Below are 16,939 nucleotides of genomic sequence, written 5' to 3'. Positions count from 1 at the left end.
CGAAATTTTTCAGCTTTCAAAGAGAAGGTCCCTTATTCTGCTTAAATAGCCTGATTTTAGGCTATATTTACCTTTTTTGTGTTTTCGTAATTACAATTTCCAAGTTAGCGTACCTGGAAGACTACAAACAAGTATTTTGGATTGGCAGTATTGTTGCTCGTGGTTATAACCTGGCTGTATGGGAAGATGTGCAACATTAGTTTCATTTCCAGGGGGGTAAGGTTAGTGTTTTTCGCACCCGACTTCGTCTGTGAAAACGAAGAAGCCCACTTTTGTAACTATTGTAAAGTGACGGTATCTTTTTTGGCATTCTTTCTTTGGATAGGATTCTCGATTTAGAATTTTTACGACTATAATAGGTTTTTGACCTAAGGGTCCACTGTTTTTACTGGAAAGTTACCTCATTCCAAAAAGGCTTTTTTCCTTAATTTTGGACCCTAAAAAATTTTTATTGCTCACAATCCTCGTCTCTCGGACGGAAGGTGCGAATGGAAAATAGCCTGAATCAAAAAAATCTGTTTGAAACTATTTCGTCCTAGATTTGTAACCATTTGTTACCTTACCGGGAACGAAATAATCAAGATTTTTCTTGGACAGAAAATTTAGTTTATTTGCCAAAAATTATGGTACTACATCAGCACCCCGCATCTCAAGAAAGTTAAAGATTTTTTTGCTGACAAGACCTTTGGTCACGACCCCAAAAAGTTAATCGGATTAAATTTCGCGAGATTAAATTTCGCGAGCATAAAAAATCGCGAAATTTTCTGGATTTAATTTCGGGAGTTCACGAGTTTTGAAAAATTTCGCATTAATTTAATTTCGCAAATAAGCCTGAAAACAGCTGAAAAAGCCATTTTTTTGCCACAAATGGAAACTTTGGACTGGTTTCTCCGCCGAAAATGCGATTTTAAAAAGATTTTGTGGTGGATTTAATTTCGCGAGTCAGGAATCTCACGCGTTTTCGCGATTGACAAAATTCGCGAAATTACGAAATTTAATCTGGCGAAAGTTAATCCGATTTAATTTAAGCAATCATTTCCCTCGAAAATTTAGGGATCTTCTTTCTCGTGGTTACAGTAGACCTTTTCTACAAGACAAATTCACACAAATTTAGGTACCCATCATAAATCTAACTCTTCGGGAAGTGATTGCATGCTAAAGTTTCATGTTTCAAAACAAAACGAATTTATGACAAATATGATATACACACCAAGATAAAAACAAAAACTACACCACAAATAAGAAACACTACATCAACATTACATAATTGTAAATAATACAAAAATAAAATACCAAGAGAAAACCTTTTCTAAAGACAACTAGAGGTCTCGAACGACAATTAATGCCAAGCTTTGAAAGACAATAAATGCCAGACAAGTTATATAAAAAATCGCTTCGATAAGCTTGAAAACTGGAAAATCTTCCAAAACCTCAAAAACGGTGAATGCGTTTAGACAAAACAGAACAAAATATCCGTAAAAAGAAATAATAAAAAAATTTACCTCCCCCTTGATTTAAATATTTCCTTTTGAGGTAATTTAAATATAATTTTCATCCCAACTGTGGTAAGAAAGATAAATAGAACATCCCTGTCCGTCGATTGTTAATCCAGCCCATGTATGTTGATTGTTAGTCTTCATAACCAATATAATACAACCCCAAAAGTTAAAATCCGACCAGGAATAAGTTGGCAGATAAGGTTTTTTTGTTGGTTTAATTCCAACGTTTTATTGTAAAGGTAGAGAAAGTCCCATTTCCTGGCAAACTGTTTCGATACAAACTAAAAGCTCTGTCATATCCTTCGGATGAAGATCACCAATGTTTCCGATACGGAACGAGTCAGCTTCCGTAACCTTTCCGGGATAAATGACCATATTCATGTCGGACAGACGGGTGTAGAATTTGACGAAATCGAAATTAGGGTTTTGAGGAAAGAAAAAGGATGTGATAATATAACCGGTGTGATCGCTTGATAGAAATTCTTTGAAGCCCATTTTAGCCATCCCTTCTCGCAAAATTCGTCGATTTTCTTGATACCTGAAAACAGAGATGACTTTTTTGAGTGGCATGGCATATGTTATAGGTCAGGTTTCAAATTTCATAACGAATGGAGAGTTTGAGTTTTCTTACAAATATACGAAAGTACAAGTTAGATCACAGACATATTAATGGAATGGAACTTTTTTTGCAGCTAATTCAATTATCGGATCAAGTATTGAGAAATGTGTAGCTTCAATGACGTGATCTCATTATCATTCTTCAAGCCGTTTTAAGCATAATGAATAGCAGATTGATTTAGAGAAAGCTGACATCCCTGACATTAATAATAGAGTAAAATGTACAAGGCAGTATAAAGCTTTATAACAAACCTATTTGATCGGCCTTGAACACCTCCTTCTTGCTCCCAACATTCAACAGCTTTCTTGAACCCCAAAATAGTATGCGTTGGTGGTGTGAAGCGGAACTGTCCATTACTCTCCAATCCTAAATATTGCTCATAAACATCCAAACTCAAACTTCTCGAATTTCCTTTACACTCCATTAATTTGTCTTTTCGTGCAATGACGACACCAAACCCAGGGACACCTTCCAAGCACTTATTAGCTGATGTAACAAGAAAATCAATATTCGAAACTTCTAAAGGAACGCCTCCGAAACTGCTCATTGCATCAATGAAAAAGACAGCATTAGGGGAGACTCTCTTCACCATCGAGGCAACTTCTTCAACAGGGTGGACAACTCCTGAAGAGGTTTCACAGTGCACCATTGAGACGTGAGTGATGGATGGATCAGCTTTCAAAGCCTCTTCTACCACTGATACGTCCACTTTCTTATCTTCGTTGAATTTCAACAAAGTCTGAATAGAGAAACAAAATATTGTGATGACAAAAAAAGAAAAACAAAGCAACAATAACAGTCAACAATATTAATATTTGAGAGATGTGTGTTTCTTCCGTGATTTTTTACAAATTATAGGTTACGTTTAGTCTGGTTTCAAATGCATTAGAGTATTGATATTTTATCAAGAGAGCTCTTCAAGCTGAAAAGGTTTTTCTTTTTCTCTTTCTTTTAAACTTGACTTTTACCGTTTCAATATCCAAATATTTAGCAATTTGTTCCATTCTCAGACCATAAGAACCAGAAGTGGCAATCAACAACTTGCCACCTTGACGTGGAATCATTGTCTGGATGACACCTTCTATAGCAAAAGTACCACTCCCTTGCATTGGGACCATAGTATAAGTATCTGTTGAAATTCCAGCAACCTCTAAAACACGCTGTCTGATGTATTTGACTGTGTTCATAAATTCAACATCTCTAGAACCAAGATCTCTCAGCATTGCTGTTTTTGTTTCATGATTGACACCAAGTGGACCAGGTGTAAACAACTTTTTGTCTAAAAATGATTATTGCTGATTACCAAAAATGAAAGCATGGATACAGAACAGAAATTTATAAATAGACTGATTCTGAAGCAAAGAGTTATATACAGCAAAAAACTAGGTAAAAAATATTTAGAAGTTAACACGAGGTAAAGTGAATAAGATTACTCACCCAATCTTGCAGAGCTTGTCGAGAGTGCAGAGACTTGGATTGCTTGCTTTTGAAAAGCTCGGGTTGAGGCTAACCTCAAAAGTTTACTTGATTGACGTGCCAACAGTGACATTTTGGATTTTCAACTGAAATACAACGAATCTGTAATTATTTTGTTAACACTAGCAAATAGTTGCTAGTTCAGAACTTTCCCAGATACAACCTGATGTCATAAAACAAATGGGTTTCCATGGAATTCCTTGGAATCTCTTTCATTGGCATTGAGAATAGAACCTATGATCTTATCCATGAGGCACCTATTCCGTTCATTTTATCCCTTTTGGCTTGATTATTCTTAATATAACGAAAAAGAGCAAATATGGGGTCTATTTTTTATGATTTTCTGTTTTTTATGACTTTTTAAGAACTTTCATTTTCGTTTTTTGCATAGGATGAAATCCAAGGGATGCTCATTAGGGATACAAAGTTATATAGGTTTAAGAAGCAATTAAAGCAAATAGAATCTAATATTGTAGTGTTTCAAGTGTTTGTTACAACTTCTAGTTTTTAGGTGATATATATTTTATGAGCCTTCTAAATAATGATTTCATCTGGACTATGCTCTTTACCTAAAAAAAGGCTCTCTAAGAATAAGTCGAACTTATGATATTGTGTGATAAGAACACAACAGACTGAAATATGAGATATGATTGATGATGCAATTCAAAAACAAAGTTTACAGAAATTTTAAATCTAATGTAAACATTACACAAGACCTGTCAGAATTTGTTGTTTTGAAAGAGGAAGTATAATTACAAAAATGACAAGAATTTACAAATAAAAAGCAGAAATAATACTAAGAAAATGTAGCAGCAAAGCAGGCTCATGACATTTAGTTTATTGTTTACTATGGATTGTTCTTTTTACAGCAAGTTTACATTTTAGGCTATAGAAGAACAAGAGAATTCTAGAGGTATATAGAAGATAAAGAGCATTTCATGGGGTTTGGAAAAATAGGCCCTGTACCACGAAAAGTTTAGATCCTGACAGACCAAATTTTGACTGTATTTTTGGAACTGAATGGGCAAAATTCAGCCCCTAAGTTATACATTTTTCCCATCAGTTTGATCAAGAGTCTGCTTTGTCTTTGTCAGATATATATTTTAATATTTTAGATTTGCCATGTGAATGATTTTGTTAGTCTCCCAGGTATTTTTGGATCAAAAGAGAAAAAATTTTTGCTAAAAAAAAACCATCCCTTATTTTTGTTCTTGTTCTTTTGTTTTTGTTGGAAGTGAGTGTGGCAACTATATCTGGTCTTTAATATGTATGTTATAGATAAAACCTTCTGAAATAAACTGTTTAAAAAAACACTCTAACTACCTGTAACTACTTTGCAGACCAGATAGTTGATAGTTGACCACATAGAATTAGACAACTACTGAAGGTATATGTCGAACTGTTGACATTACACGAAGCTACGGTAGATTCTTTATCAACCAGTATCAACGACAACGTGCGTTGTTTGGCCAGGAAATTTGAAACTTTTAAATTCTCAGCCCTGATTATGCTATTCATTTCGCTAACAGTATATGAATAAAAAAATCATAGCAAGGATCTCCACCAGGTAGGCTTAGGCAGGGGCAGGCAGGAGAGGGGGCCAAAATTTATATCATTCTGACCTAGAAATTTTGATCAAAATCCCCCTCTGCTACTTAAAATATGAGCAGCAATGAGCTCCCATGACCACATCTCAACAACGTCTTCCATACTCTATATTCTTTCTGATTTACACAACAATCTCTAGACAATAGGAAGTTTAAAACAAACACTAGTAAACACTATTAAGAAACTCCCCCATTTTTCACCATTTTCAATCAACCATCTTTTAATGAGCACGTGTTGTGTTTACGAACACGTCTTCTATAAACTGAATATTGGTGCGGCTGATCAAACACTTTTTGACGGAATGGCGTGCGCGCCAGTGGGTGGAAATATAGGGCGGGGGTCCAAAACTCGAGCGCCCAGCCCTTTTTTTAGTTCACTTTATATTATATGACTCTGAAAAAGCATTCCATGAACAGATTGTTGGTCCCGGCAGACGTTCCCAGGAGTTCCATTGATGTCAACCGGCTAGGGGGGATGTGAAGGTACTCCTCTGCACCGGTTGGAGTGCTTCAAAGTTCCTCAAAGTGTCTCACCCACAAGCCCAAATCACACGCATCACATCTCAATCAAATTTTTGCCCTTTCAAGTTTCACACGCGAGATACCACCCTGCAAAATTTATGGATGAGAACGGTTTTTACCGGTTTTTACAACTGTAATTATTGTCTTTGTTTTATCAAAAGATAATGAATATGTCATAAACGTCTGACACTCCCTCGTAAATTTTGCAGGGTATCTCGCTTCGCCTATGCTTCTTTCACGGATCTCGTAGTCGTACCTAATTGGCCTAATCGCATTACTTTTTTAATTATTTTACAGATAGACGTGATTACAATCTTGAGCGCTATTGTATGTAAAAAAAAGTGAACTAAGGGAATGGGTTCGAGTTTGCCCTTTCATGCATATAACAATACAAAACCTTAATCACATCACGCCAAAAGAAACTATATATTTTCCTAGTGATCATGACTCGCAATAGTCAAAATGCTTTTACACAAAGATCAAATGCAAAAAAATCACGATAAAAAATGCCGCTTATAAATTCTATTTGTATCTTGAAAACTAATCATAATAATTGTGATTGGTATCCTCTTTAAATTTTGCTTTTATACGTAGCCCAAGACAATTCGATAGAAAGCATGTGACAATTTGATTGTTTTCTCTGAACGCAAAATTCCGACAAATTTTTCAGGACTTTTAATTTACATTTACACAAACATGATTTTTTTTACAAGAACAAACCCGGGGGGGGCATTCCAGGTAAGTGACCTACCGGATGTGCGGCCCTTAAGGGTAGGTTTTTGGACTTTGGAAAGCGCAATGTAAGGGTTGATTTGTGATTAAGTGGGAAAAAGTGCACTGTAAGGGTGTAAAGTTTGAGAAAATACCAAATTTTGCCCTAAAAAGGGCAAAAAATTCGAAAAATATTGCACTATAAGGGTCGATTTTCAGCCAAATTTTTCCTGCACTGTAAGAGTCCGATTTTAGAGACCTGATTTTTGGCTGAACGTACGATCGTTTTCAAAATCGAGTGCTCCCCCCCCCCACGGGGAACAAACTGTATAGGAACATGGGCTTCGATGAACAATTTAAGAACATTTTAAGCTTTGTGGACTCCATAGCGTGTGCAATTTCTTAGGATAATGAACAAAAATTCTCACAAAATGTCCAAAATTAGAACATGTTAAGACCACCATTTTAGACTTAAAAACATCAGAAAGCTCAAAAAGTTGATGTTCTTATATTGCAAAACATCGTGCATAAAAAATTTAGTGAAAACTGAGCAATAGCCTTCTTCTTCTTCTTTCCTTATAGCTATACCCAGGTTTACACATCTTTGGTACTTTCTACAAAAGGGAGCAAAAACGTACTTGTCGGCCCTATCTATGAGAAAGGGGTGCGGCGTGAGTGTGTACCATAAAAATAGAACAAGTGTTGATTAATTGTCGACAACGTAAATACCAATCACCAAAATCTTGCACGTAAAATTTTGACTAGTCGAGCTTTGACGTCAACAATGTTGTTTTTTTGTCCAAAACAAAGGGAAAAGTCACGAGTTGTTTTGGTCAAAACATTTGTTATTTGTTTTGTTTACTTGAGCAAGGTCAAACATGTTGCAACCTTTTACGTCGTATTTTTAGACCAAACATTCTTTCGGACATTAGTCAAAAATAAGAGATAGTCAAGTCATAATTTGAAACTTACCAGATCGAGCCACTTTATGAAGAATTTCAGAATTAGAACTTGAAAGAACCCCTTGGAAAAATATCATTGAATGAATTTGAAAATATACTTCATAAACTTTATAAAAATGTGCATAATTTATTTTTCTCCAATTCGAAAACATATCAAATACCTAATTGATAAATAATACAAACGCAAATTGTTATTAAAAATAACTTAGAGATATTTGGTTTGTTTCAAAAAATAATATAATGGATAAATAACTAGCAAGGTAAATCGAAGTAATAATTTGATAAAAATTAAAAAAATCTCTAAAATATTTTCAAAATGTCGAAAAACCACCCTAAAGTTATTATAAAGTCACCTGTAAAATGGTGCGGGTTCGACTGTATACATATCTCGGATAAACATTGAAAGGTTCTTATTGATGTTAACATCAATATAACCCATCATAACCCAATGACCTGTTAAAACAAGGACACTTGTATAGCGTAGCTGGACTGAGTACAACGGCTATTTCTCGTTCTCTTTTTAACACATGTCTGTCGGAGCGAATCCGCGAACCCCGGTCAGCGGTTGAGAATATTTTTTTCAAATTAATTGAAATAATTAGTTGTTGCAAAGTTTATTAGTTTTCATAAGGGACTTTTTTGCAAGATTTTATATTTGCCTTTATCTTGAATGAAGATTTTTAAAATAAAATATAAGTTTGATCAATTTATAAGCCAAAAACCTTGAAACAAGGGTCCTTCGAAAAAGTTAAATTGTAAATTACGTAAGTTATTTCAAGTTATTTCAAATATTTTAAACAACTCTTAGAAGGTTGAAGTTGAAAATGACGAAGAAAAAATGAGTAAAAAATAGCCTAAACTCGCCTAAACTTTCACCAAAGTACCCAAGTCTTATAATGGCTATAGCAAGATGTCGAACAAGGAACGGAATACATCATACTACAGCTGCTAAAAGCAAAATCTAAACATCATTCACGAGAAAGAAAATTTTCTCTTTTTTAATGATTTGATTGTATAAAGGTGGGATAAAACTCATTATAAAGTAATTGTTCGATTGTTGTTTTCTTATTATTGCTATCATGTGAAAGGAATTTCATAAAATATCTTTAGCAACAAACTTTCCGTGCAAATTCCATCTGTCTGACGATGGTTTTTCATTGTTAAGTACTTTTATTAAAAAGTATTTCTGATTGGTTGAAAAAACATGAGGAATGACCTCTTATTGGTCAAAGAAAGACAATATCTATTATCACGACGACACACATGGTTCAAAGAAAATAAATTTGTGCTCAGTCCAGCTACGCTATTAGTCAAAGGGGTACAATGAATCGAGATAGCTATCTCTGGAGATATCCCTTGCGTCGGATCTGTGACACGAGGGTGCTAATATAACAAAATATAAGAAAATCTAAATAAATAAAGCTTATAGTTTTTGACAAAACTGGACAACAGCATATTCGGCATTGATCATCCATTGATCGGTGATAGCTTGCAATTCTTCTGCTTTCCCTTCACAGAGACCGACTACCATATCACACTTTAATGTCCTCAAAGTCACTAAAGGTGCTGGACAAAAACCATACAAACTGTTATCAAAACTTGTGGTGGTCGGCCAGTTTCGATCACCAAGCAATTTACGGTAATTTAAATCACCTTTGAAAATGAGAAGGCCAGATTCTGATAAATATTGATATAGATCAGGGTCAATTTTTCGCATTTCTGCAAAGTCTTGTCCATAAGTCCAATAAGGTTTATTCACAATTAGAAATGTACCATCGTCAAGCCGTTTCTGCCATTTTTGTCCCAACAAGCGAATAGGTTCTTCCTCACTCTGGGTACATTGTTGGATAGTCCAGAGGAAATCCTTTCTGGATGTATCCGATACAAACCAGGGTATGTCTTTAACATGGAATCGAATTTGTTTACACATTTTTTTCTCCAGTAAAAATTCTGCTAAACAAAGATCAGTGTATAGTTCGAAACCAGCATTATCAAGAATAAAGTCGACACGAGCCAGAGGTTTTTCCTTACAAATGTAATGATAAAGTTTTTCCGTATGATTCGATATGATGTGTTCTGAGAGAGTTTTCAATTGATCACTTTCTTTCAACTGCTTGTAAACTTGAACTCCAGCAGAAATAGATAGATCACATTTATTGCCCCAAAGACAATACTAAAAGAAGAAAAAAGACGATATAAAGATCCCTCTCTTTCTTATTGACTTTTCATCGACATGATAATGATCTGATTGTGAACCGCTTTGCAAACCAAAGAAACAGGTACATAGCTCATCGACTAAGGAGTCTGGGCTTCCACAGATCTGGGTGTATAAAGAACAAAAACAAGGTTTTCGTGAAGCAAAAAAACAATGAGTATTAGATTTTCAAAATAAATCTTACTTCAAGTAGGGTATCAAAATCCATTCGCAATTTCTCATCCGTATCTTCCATGTTTTGAAGGAAAGCCAAAACATATTGTGCCAATGTTTTCATGGCGGTGATAGAGGTGTTGAAGGCTGTCTCCTTTTGATTCAAGAAAGGATCGAAATCTTGGTGCAAGGAGCTAAAATAAAACCAGAAAAGATCTTGCTGAAAAGAAGGCTATCAAGAAAACACCATTCTGTTATCAAATCAAGCTTCCCCTTCTATATTTTGATATGAAGCATTATGCGTTCAATAACAGAATTTCCTGAAAATTCAATAGTATGACAAGTTGATTAAAGCAAGGTTAAAGTAACCTAAAATATTAACAAAGAAGACAGAGAATTGGATTAAAGACCAATACGAAACCTTAGTATGCTATATAATAAACACGAATGCGTTAGAGGAGCCCAGCAATTTAATACAGCCACTTCTCAGAGACCCAGTCAGTAGGATTTTTACAGCTAGTGGGGGTGAAAAAACTCGAGAGGGTTTGATATTCCGATGTTTTTTTTATGGTTGGGGATTTGAACTCCATTTTTTTTTTCGAGCCAAAAAATTCGATGGGGATGGAAAAAATCGCACACTATTTTGCAGTGAGGAGTTGCTTCTCAAATTATTTTCAGCGGGGGCTAAAAATAGAGTGTAACTACTTGGGACGATATTTTTGCAGTATTTTGGCCCATTTACCAAGTGGAACAAGGTCCCGGTGGATGAGTGAGAAGGGCGTGTGCTAAAGAACTTTACCAACCTTTGATTTAAAGCAGAAAGGATTCGTCTGTATAAATAACACTCGCAAGACAACCAAGCCACATCAAACCAGCCTTTCTGTAGGTCATCTTTCCCTTCTACAAGACATGACATGTTTTGGATGAAGTCATTCCATACTGAAACATCGGTATAATTATCCTCAAGTTTCGAGATCGGTTTGTTCGTTTGGATTTCGTTCTTCATTTTGGAGAGTTTTCCAACGATAGCTTTAGCATCCTCTGCATGCTCCTACAATATCAACCAAAAGGTCAGGTAAAACTTTTCAGCTTACTCAAACCATCAAATTGCTTCAACCTTATTCTTTTTTTCATCAGGACTTTGTGCCCTCTTTTTTATTTTTTTGAACATTGAACTCTTTTAAATATCCCCAAAACTGCTCCATTTTTTGCTTTTGGGGCTCATTTTTCTTACAAAATTGTTCTAATATTAAGAAAGAGTCTCAAATGACCAAGTCCGTCTATTCATGATTTTTAAACACAGTGGATTTTCTTACAGGTTTTCCATTGTTGTGGTAATCACTTGCTAGCCGACTGAACTGATCCAAAACTTTGGTCAAAATTCCTGGTAACCGATCCTTAATCGTGACGTAAGCAAAGGACCTAAAAACAAAAATACTGCATCTACAGAACAATTTATGCTAAAAAGCTACATATAACAGAGGTCAATACCAAGACTTAAGGCCGGCGCAAATGAATCCAACATTCAATCCAACATTTCCAATTCATTGTTGGACGACATGTTGGACGAAAAGTCACGTGGAAAGATTCGAAAAGTTGCATGAAAAGTCATTTGCGCAAAAACGTCAAACATTTTCATCCAACATGATTACGCAAATGTATCCAACATTGAAACCAACATAAAAGTGACGTCAATCTCATAAAAAATGTTGGATGAAAAGTTTGACGGCGATCAAACTTCATCCAACATGATTTCCAGCAATTTTCTTAAAAAGTTGCAATTTTATAACTTGCGCAAATGAATCCAACATTTGATCCAACAATAATGTTGGATCAAATGTTGGATTCATTTGCGCCGGCCTTTAACCTTTGGTGAATCTATAAAAGAAGATGCCCCGTATAGAGCAGATCTCTGCCTTTAGGGTCAAACACATTTTTGAAAATAACATCAGTTTTCCAAGCAATAAAATAAAAACAACTCAATAAAGCCACACCTGAGAAAAAAACAATATTGTAGAGACAAACCTGTATACTTTTTTTGGTGCACCCGGTATATGTAGAGCGATGTCAGTCAGGAAAAAACACACTTTTTTATTCTGCTACTGGCAGTTTCATGCAACTTTGGTGACAATCTTCAGGCAACAATAAATATTAAATAATGTTGCCTGAAGATTGAATTACAATACATTAAATTCAATCTTCAGGCAACATTATTTAATATTTATTGTTGCCTGAAGATTGTCACCAAAGTTGCATGAAACTGCCAGTAGCAGAATAAAAAAGTGTGTTTTATTCCATAGTGTCCTCCCCCCCCCCTTTATAAAGGGGGGGATTCTGATTTTGGCCCTTTTTTAAAGTATGGGGGAAAATGAAAAATTTGAAATTTGCTGGGGGAAAATAAACCATAAATTTAGGAGATTTTGACTGGGGGAACTTCACTGATCTCAAGGTGATCTTGTTGCAAAACCTGTTTAAGCAATAAAATCAGCAAATCTTTTGGGATAAACCAACTTTTCAATACAATTTCATTTTTCCAGCACTTTCAAGGCTATTTTTTCAAGCTTTCCAAAATTTCAAACTTGATTTAAGGCATTTTTATGTTAACCATATGGGGAACCGCAAAATCTTCAAATAGCTGGGGGAATTCAAAAAAGAGGGGGGAACCGAAAAATTTTGAAATATGGTGGGGGAAATAAAAGAGGGGGGAATGGAGAAAAATTTTGATTTTTAGTGGGGGGAACCAACCCAGGAGGACACTATGTTATTCCTGACTGACATCGCTCTACATATACCGGGTGCACCAAAAAAAGTATACAGGTTTGTCGAGATATTGTGAGCTTCAGGATATAAGTTGTTTGTTCATTCTTTTTTAATCGTATAGAGGATGTCCTAACTTGAATTTCGAGTTATCGTACATAAAATCTGAAAAAGTAGTTTGAAAGTTATTCGAAATTTAAGAAAATCATTAAAAAAGAATGAACAAAAAATTTAAATCCTGAAGCTCACAATATCTCCACAAACCTGTATACTTTTTTTTGGTGCACCCGGTATATCGAGCACTGTAAAAAACTGAAGAAATACTTAGCAAACTTAAAAGAATCAATGTGTCGATAATAGAGGGTTCTAGAATGTAGTCTTGAATAAAATAAGTGATTCTTTCTTAGACAGTCGAAAACAGTTTTGAAAATTAGAAAGCTTTTTTTCATCTGTATATCAAAACGATATGACTAGTTTTCTTAAGAGTTTCTGTTAGTTAGAATATTTTTCTTGTATCTACTGCAATTGCAGTATGTGAAAAATATAAAATTGACGTTTATGGCACTTACAGTAAAAATTGTGACCTGTGACCTGCATTTTACACTAACCGAGTGGCTCAAATTTTTTGTAATGTCTGGCAGGTAGTGTAAAACACTACACATACAAATTACAGACCGGAAAACTCTAACCCACTCTAAACATACAATTCATATCATAAGTTTCTGAAAAAATTATATGTAATGGACATGTAATATCAAAATATGTTATTTAGAAGATTTAAATGACAAATCATGAACCCCAAATATTGACAAAATGACACTAAAATTATGAAATAATGACGTTATCCTGCGTTATCTCAAAATATTTTGTTCACCAATTAACAATAAAATATTTTTCATGCTTTATAATAGGATGCTGACACTGCAAGTGGATATAGATTGACAGGTTTTGAAAGCAATAATGCTCCAAGAGAGCTGTTTTAGAGATATGAAAGTAGTGACATAATTTTTATCAAAAATACAAAGCAGGGGATGAAATATTAAAATATTTATGAAGTATAAAATATAATCTCATTGACGCTATTTTCATATATTCTTGTAATTATGTTGTAGGAGATAAAATGAGTATGACATAGTGATTGTGAGATAGCTATTTTCCTGTTAAAGCAAAAGGTGAGATTAATAATTTTTAATAAATGTTTTTGTATATAACATATAACATGCATGTAACATTAAAAAGATAATTTTCATTACATGTGTGATATAGGTGTAATATATAAAATAAGTATTACAGGTCTGTGTTATGCACGGCTGGGAACACGAAGGCACATGGATAGATTTTTACTCTTGCCTCTTGCGGTACTTACAAGCTCACTCTGATTTTCCAATGGCGTATAAAGCTATAAAATTCTAGCAGTTAGTCACACTAGCGTCCCGCCGAAATTCATATATCAAAGATTAATGCTGCGAAAGCGCTTTATGCGTAGTAAAACGTCTAAAGGGAAGCATTATGAAAAAATAAACTGGCACTTTTTAATGAAATCTTCAAAAACCTTGAGAAATCACCTAAATTTTGAGCCATAGATGAAAAAAATTGAACCAAGCCAACCCTGCAATCTAATTTGAAGAGCAAATTCCCAAGAAAAAGATCTACGGGGAGAAGACAACCACCTAGTGAAAGTTATCGTAACATGTCATGACAGAAAGTACGATTGATAAACTTGGTGGAGTTATCGAAACAAGCTTGTTGTCAAAGAGATTTAACAATGAGTGAAAATACAGGCCAGATATCAACAATCCCATGTTTCGACCAATTGTCCCAAGTTAGAACAGATGACGGTAATTGATTGGGTTTACAATCAGAATTCCTCTGGCACTCTGGGAAATCCTCTCAATTGCACGCTTATGTTCCGAGGGCGTAAGCCCGCAATTGCATGGTTATAATTTACGCCCACTCCAGCCCCAGTTGAAATTGCTTAGGGATTTCAAGGGGTTCAGAATTCTCTAATTCGGGCGAAGGCATGGTTTAACGGGCAATCCATTTTTACGGAATCTTCTTCTACGATAAATTTTGAGTAAAACTGCCCTGAGCTTTCGAAAGGAATTGCGTGTCAAAAATATAGGAAATTTTAAAGCGTGCAATTGCACGCTTACCGCAAAAGCCGTCACCCGTCAATCTTGCTTAACGCTTACCGCCCGTTTCAGAACAATTTCGATAAGCGTGTATAAAAATTCTGCCATTTTGATAACCGTGCAATTGCGCGCTTACGACGCACTTTGATAAGCGTGCAATTGAGAGGATTTCCCAGACTGTGTGGGAATTAGCCTGTTAGCAAGCCGGGAAATTTATAGTTACTTAATTGGAAAGTTCTTTTCCTCCTGGGGGTTCAACATATAATAAAGATTCAACGGGAACAATTTGCTTTTTTTCAAATATATATTTTGGTTTTCGTCGTCAAAATGTTAAAATTCACAGTGAAATGGTGGCCAAATTGCCGTCCCATTTCATTTCATTTAATTGGTTTGATTGAGCGTGATTTTTGTTCAAACTTGTTGGATTGACACCGTCTGGTAATTGAAGCAGACCTGTCAACACTGACCTGTGACAACCTGCTGGACTGGTGGACTGATTAACGACTGTCGTCGACTGGACCTGGACAGATGAATATCTGGAGTAAGTATACTACATAGAAATTCGGTCATAGCCATGGATATCAATAGAAAAAAGAGCTGGAGTAAAAGTAGACGTCAAACAAAAATACTAGTAGTGCAATCTCTCCTAAAAATGATTAAACAGAAATATCTAGCCTGGGAATCCAAGCGTTAAACTTTTTTCACAGTCTAGTTTATGATATTTTTGCTGCTGGTTTAACGCTTGGTGCAGGTAACTCGCCTGCAGGGAGATTTTTCCCTGCAATGCAGGTTCGGCCTGATTGGCCAGCTTTCGGCGTATTACTTAGCAGTACTTTCGCGCGCATTTTTATTATTGCGCGCGCATAATTTATGGAAAAAGCTGACTCTGCAGAAAAAAGGAAAACAAATGAAAATGAAAACATAGATTCATTTCAAAACAAAATGGCTGTTGGCTGGAAGTCTAAATACATGTGGCTGATGTTTTTATTTGGTTTTTAGTAGTTTTGAAAGTCTTTAGAGCTTGTGAAAGAGTTTTTATGGGAAGTTGATGATTATGTGTGTTTGCCTGGGTTTCCAAAGTTCAGCAAGTCTGTCAACAAGGGTTCACACACAGACTGTTTATAACATTCTGTGCCAGACTAATCTACCTGCACCAAGCTCTATAATTTTAGAACTTTGTGAGGTGAGGTATTTTTTGTTTTTTCTAAGATTATGAGCTTGGATTCCCAGGCTAAGAAATATCCTGATCTGAATAGAAATATCTAATAGCCTTCATACCCAATATGTTTTCCAGAGAGTGGCTCTGGTCTTGAAGTAGTTGAATCTTGTTCTGGCATGACACTGCAGACTGCAGGAGACTTCTTGTTTAAAAATCAAGAGCAAAAGAGCAGAACACACTGCACACGACAACACCAAAGTGAAAAACGGCACGGCTGCTTTTTTGGTTTATCGACTTTCACTTTCGCTTTCTTTATAAGTTTTTCTATTTGCCGGAACTCGCCCAAAAATACCCGGACTACTATCATTCTGAAGGGGGGGGGGGTTGCCGCCCGACTTTCGACCCTCAGACCTCTTACCGGACTAAAAAGGAGAAAACAAAGGAAAAATATGTGAAATATACCGGGAAAAATTTATGACCAATTTCGATCTTTCTGTGGGTAAAAAATTGAAATTTTCCTACTCCTCCTGCCCTTTTAGTGTACCCTGACGCCCTTAGTATCAAAGGTTAAGTTTTCAAAGAATATATTAACCTCTGAAGACCAACAATAGAAATTTTATCGCGTATGTGTCAATCTAATCACTTTAGAGGGTAAAAAGAATCAAAGATGAGGAGCAAATATTACCTTATTAATTTCTAGCAGACTGTATCAGTGTGTAGTTTACTATTCACGAATTCCCCAGAAACCTCAAAGTGTAATTGAAGTGAGTTTCTTTCGAAAAAAATCTTTTACATGATCCCCAAATGTATAACAGTAATTACTCAACTATTAATTATGGAAATGTCACTTTATTTGAATCGAAATAATAGACAGACTTTATGTTACGATTCTCTATCACCTCAGATATCTGTAAAGCCCGAAGGGCTAGAGATAGGCAACTTTAAGCTTTCTTCAGCAAAAAAAAAGTGAATATCGGAAAAAATATTGTTACTATTGTTTTCCAAAACCCGCGAAGCTCCTGATTGGTCAATCGCTGAAATTCTATTGTAATGTCACGTGACTCTGGTAGGAAATCCTTCCAAAGATGAGCTTCACTTTTTGACCAAGGCCGCTTATCTAGCCCTTC

The 16,939-nt window shown here is 35.4% G+C and overlaps 2 protein-coding genes across 2 annotated transcripts; both read right to left on the bottom strand.

Annotated features, from left to right (window-relative positions):
- Positions 1–1,148: 1,148 nt before the first annotated feature.
- Positions 1,149–3,717, bottom strand: LOC136809854 (2-aminoethylphosphonate--pyruvate transaminase-like). The gene is made up of 4 exons (XM_067066409.1): positions 3,556–3,717; positions 3,087–3,397; positions 2,370–2,857; positions 1,149–2,037 (listed from the first exon to the last, which is right to left on the bottom strand). Exons 1-4 carry the CDS (start codon positions 3,665–3,667, stop codon positions 1,728–1,730), a joined length of 1,221 nt encoding a protein of 406 aa, XP_066922510.1. The 5' UTR covers positions 3,668–3,717; the 3' UTR covers positions 1,149–1,727.
- A 4,946-nt stretch (positions 3,718–8,663) lies between these two features.
- LOC136809853 (damage-control phosphatase ARMT1-like) lies at positions 8,664–16,098 on the bottom strand. Its single transcript, XM_067066408.1, has 5 exons — positions 15,932–16,098; positions 11,081–11,186; positions 10,568–10,815; positions 9,796–9,958; positions 8,664–9,569 (listed from the first exon to the last, which is right to left on the bottom strand). The coding sequence occupies exons 1-5, from the start codon at positions 15,988–15,990 to the stop codon at positions 8,820–8,822; spliced, it is 1,326 nt and encodes a 441-aa protein (XP_066922509.1). The 5' UTR covers positions 15,991–16,098; the 3' UTR covers positions 8,664–8,819.
- Between the last annotated feature and the right edge of the window lie 841 nt (positions 16,099–16,939).

This window comes from Clytia hemisphaerica, unplaced genomic scaffold, assembly GCF_902728285.1.
Source record: "Clytia hemisphaerica strain Z4C2 unplaced genomic scaffold, Clytia hemisphaerica genome assembly, whole genome shotgun sequence".
In the NCBI taxonomy this organism is placed as follows: Eukaryota; Metazoa; Cnidaria; class Hydrozoa; order Leptothecata; family Clytiidae; genus Clytia; species Clytia hemisphaerica.
This window is presented reverse-complemented; position numbering and strand designations above follow the sequence as displayed.

Excerpts from the sequence above, each read along its gene's own strand:
- LOC136809853 (XM_067066408.1), bottom strand. The coding sequence starts at position 15,990 with ATGCCAGAACAAGATTCAACTACTTCAAGACCAGAGCCACTCTCTGGA. Across the intron at positions 11,187-15,931 it reads CTCTCTGGAAAACATATTGG|GTCCTTTGCTTACGTCACGA; the intron begins GTATGAAGGCTA and ends TTTTGTTTTTAG. Across the intron at positions 9,570-9,795 it reads ATTTTGATACCCTACTTGAA|TATTGTCTTTGGGGCAATAA; the intron begins GTAAGATTTATT and ends TTCTTCTTTTAG.
- LOC136809854 (XM_067066409.1), bottom strand. The coding sequence starts at position 3,667 with ATGTCACTGTTGGCACGTCAATCAAGTAAACTTTTGAGGTTAGCCTCA. Across the intron at positions 2,858-3,086 it reads AATATTTGGATATTGAAACG|ACTTTGTTGAAATTCAACGA; the intron begins GTAAAAGTCAAG and ends TTCTCTATTCAG. Across the intron at positions 2,038-2,369 it reads GTTCAAGGCCGATCAAATAG|GTATCAAGAAAATCGACGAA; the intron begins GTTTGTTATAAA and ends CTCTGTTTTCAG.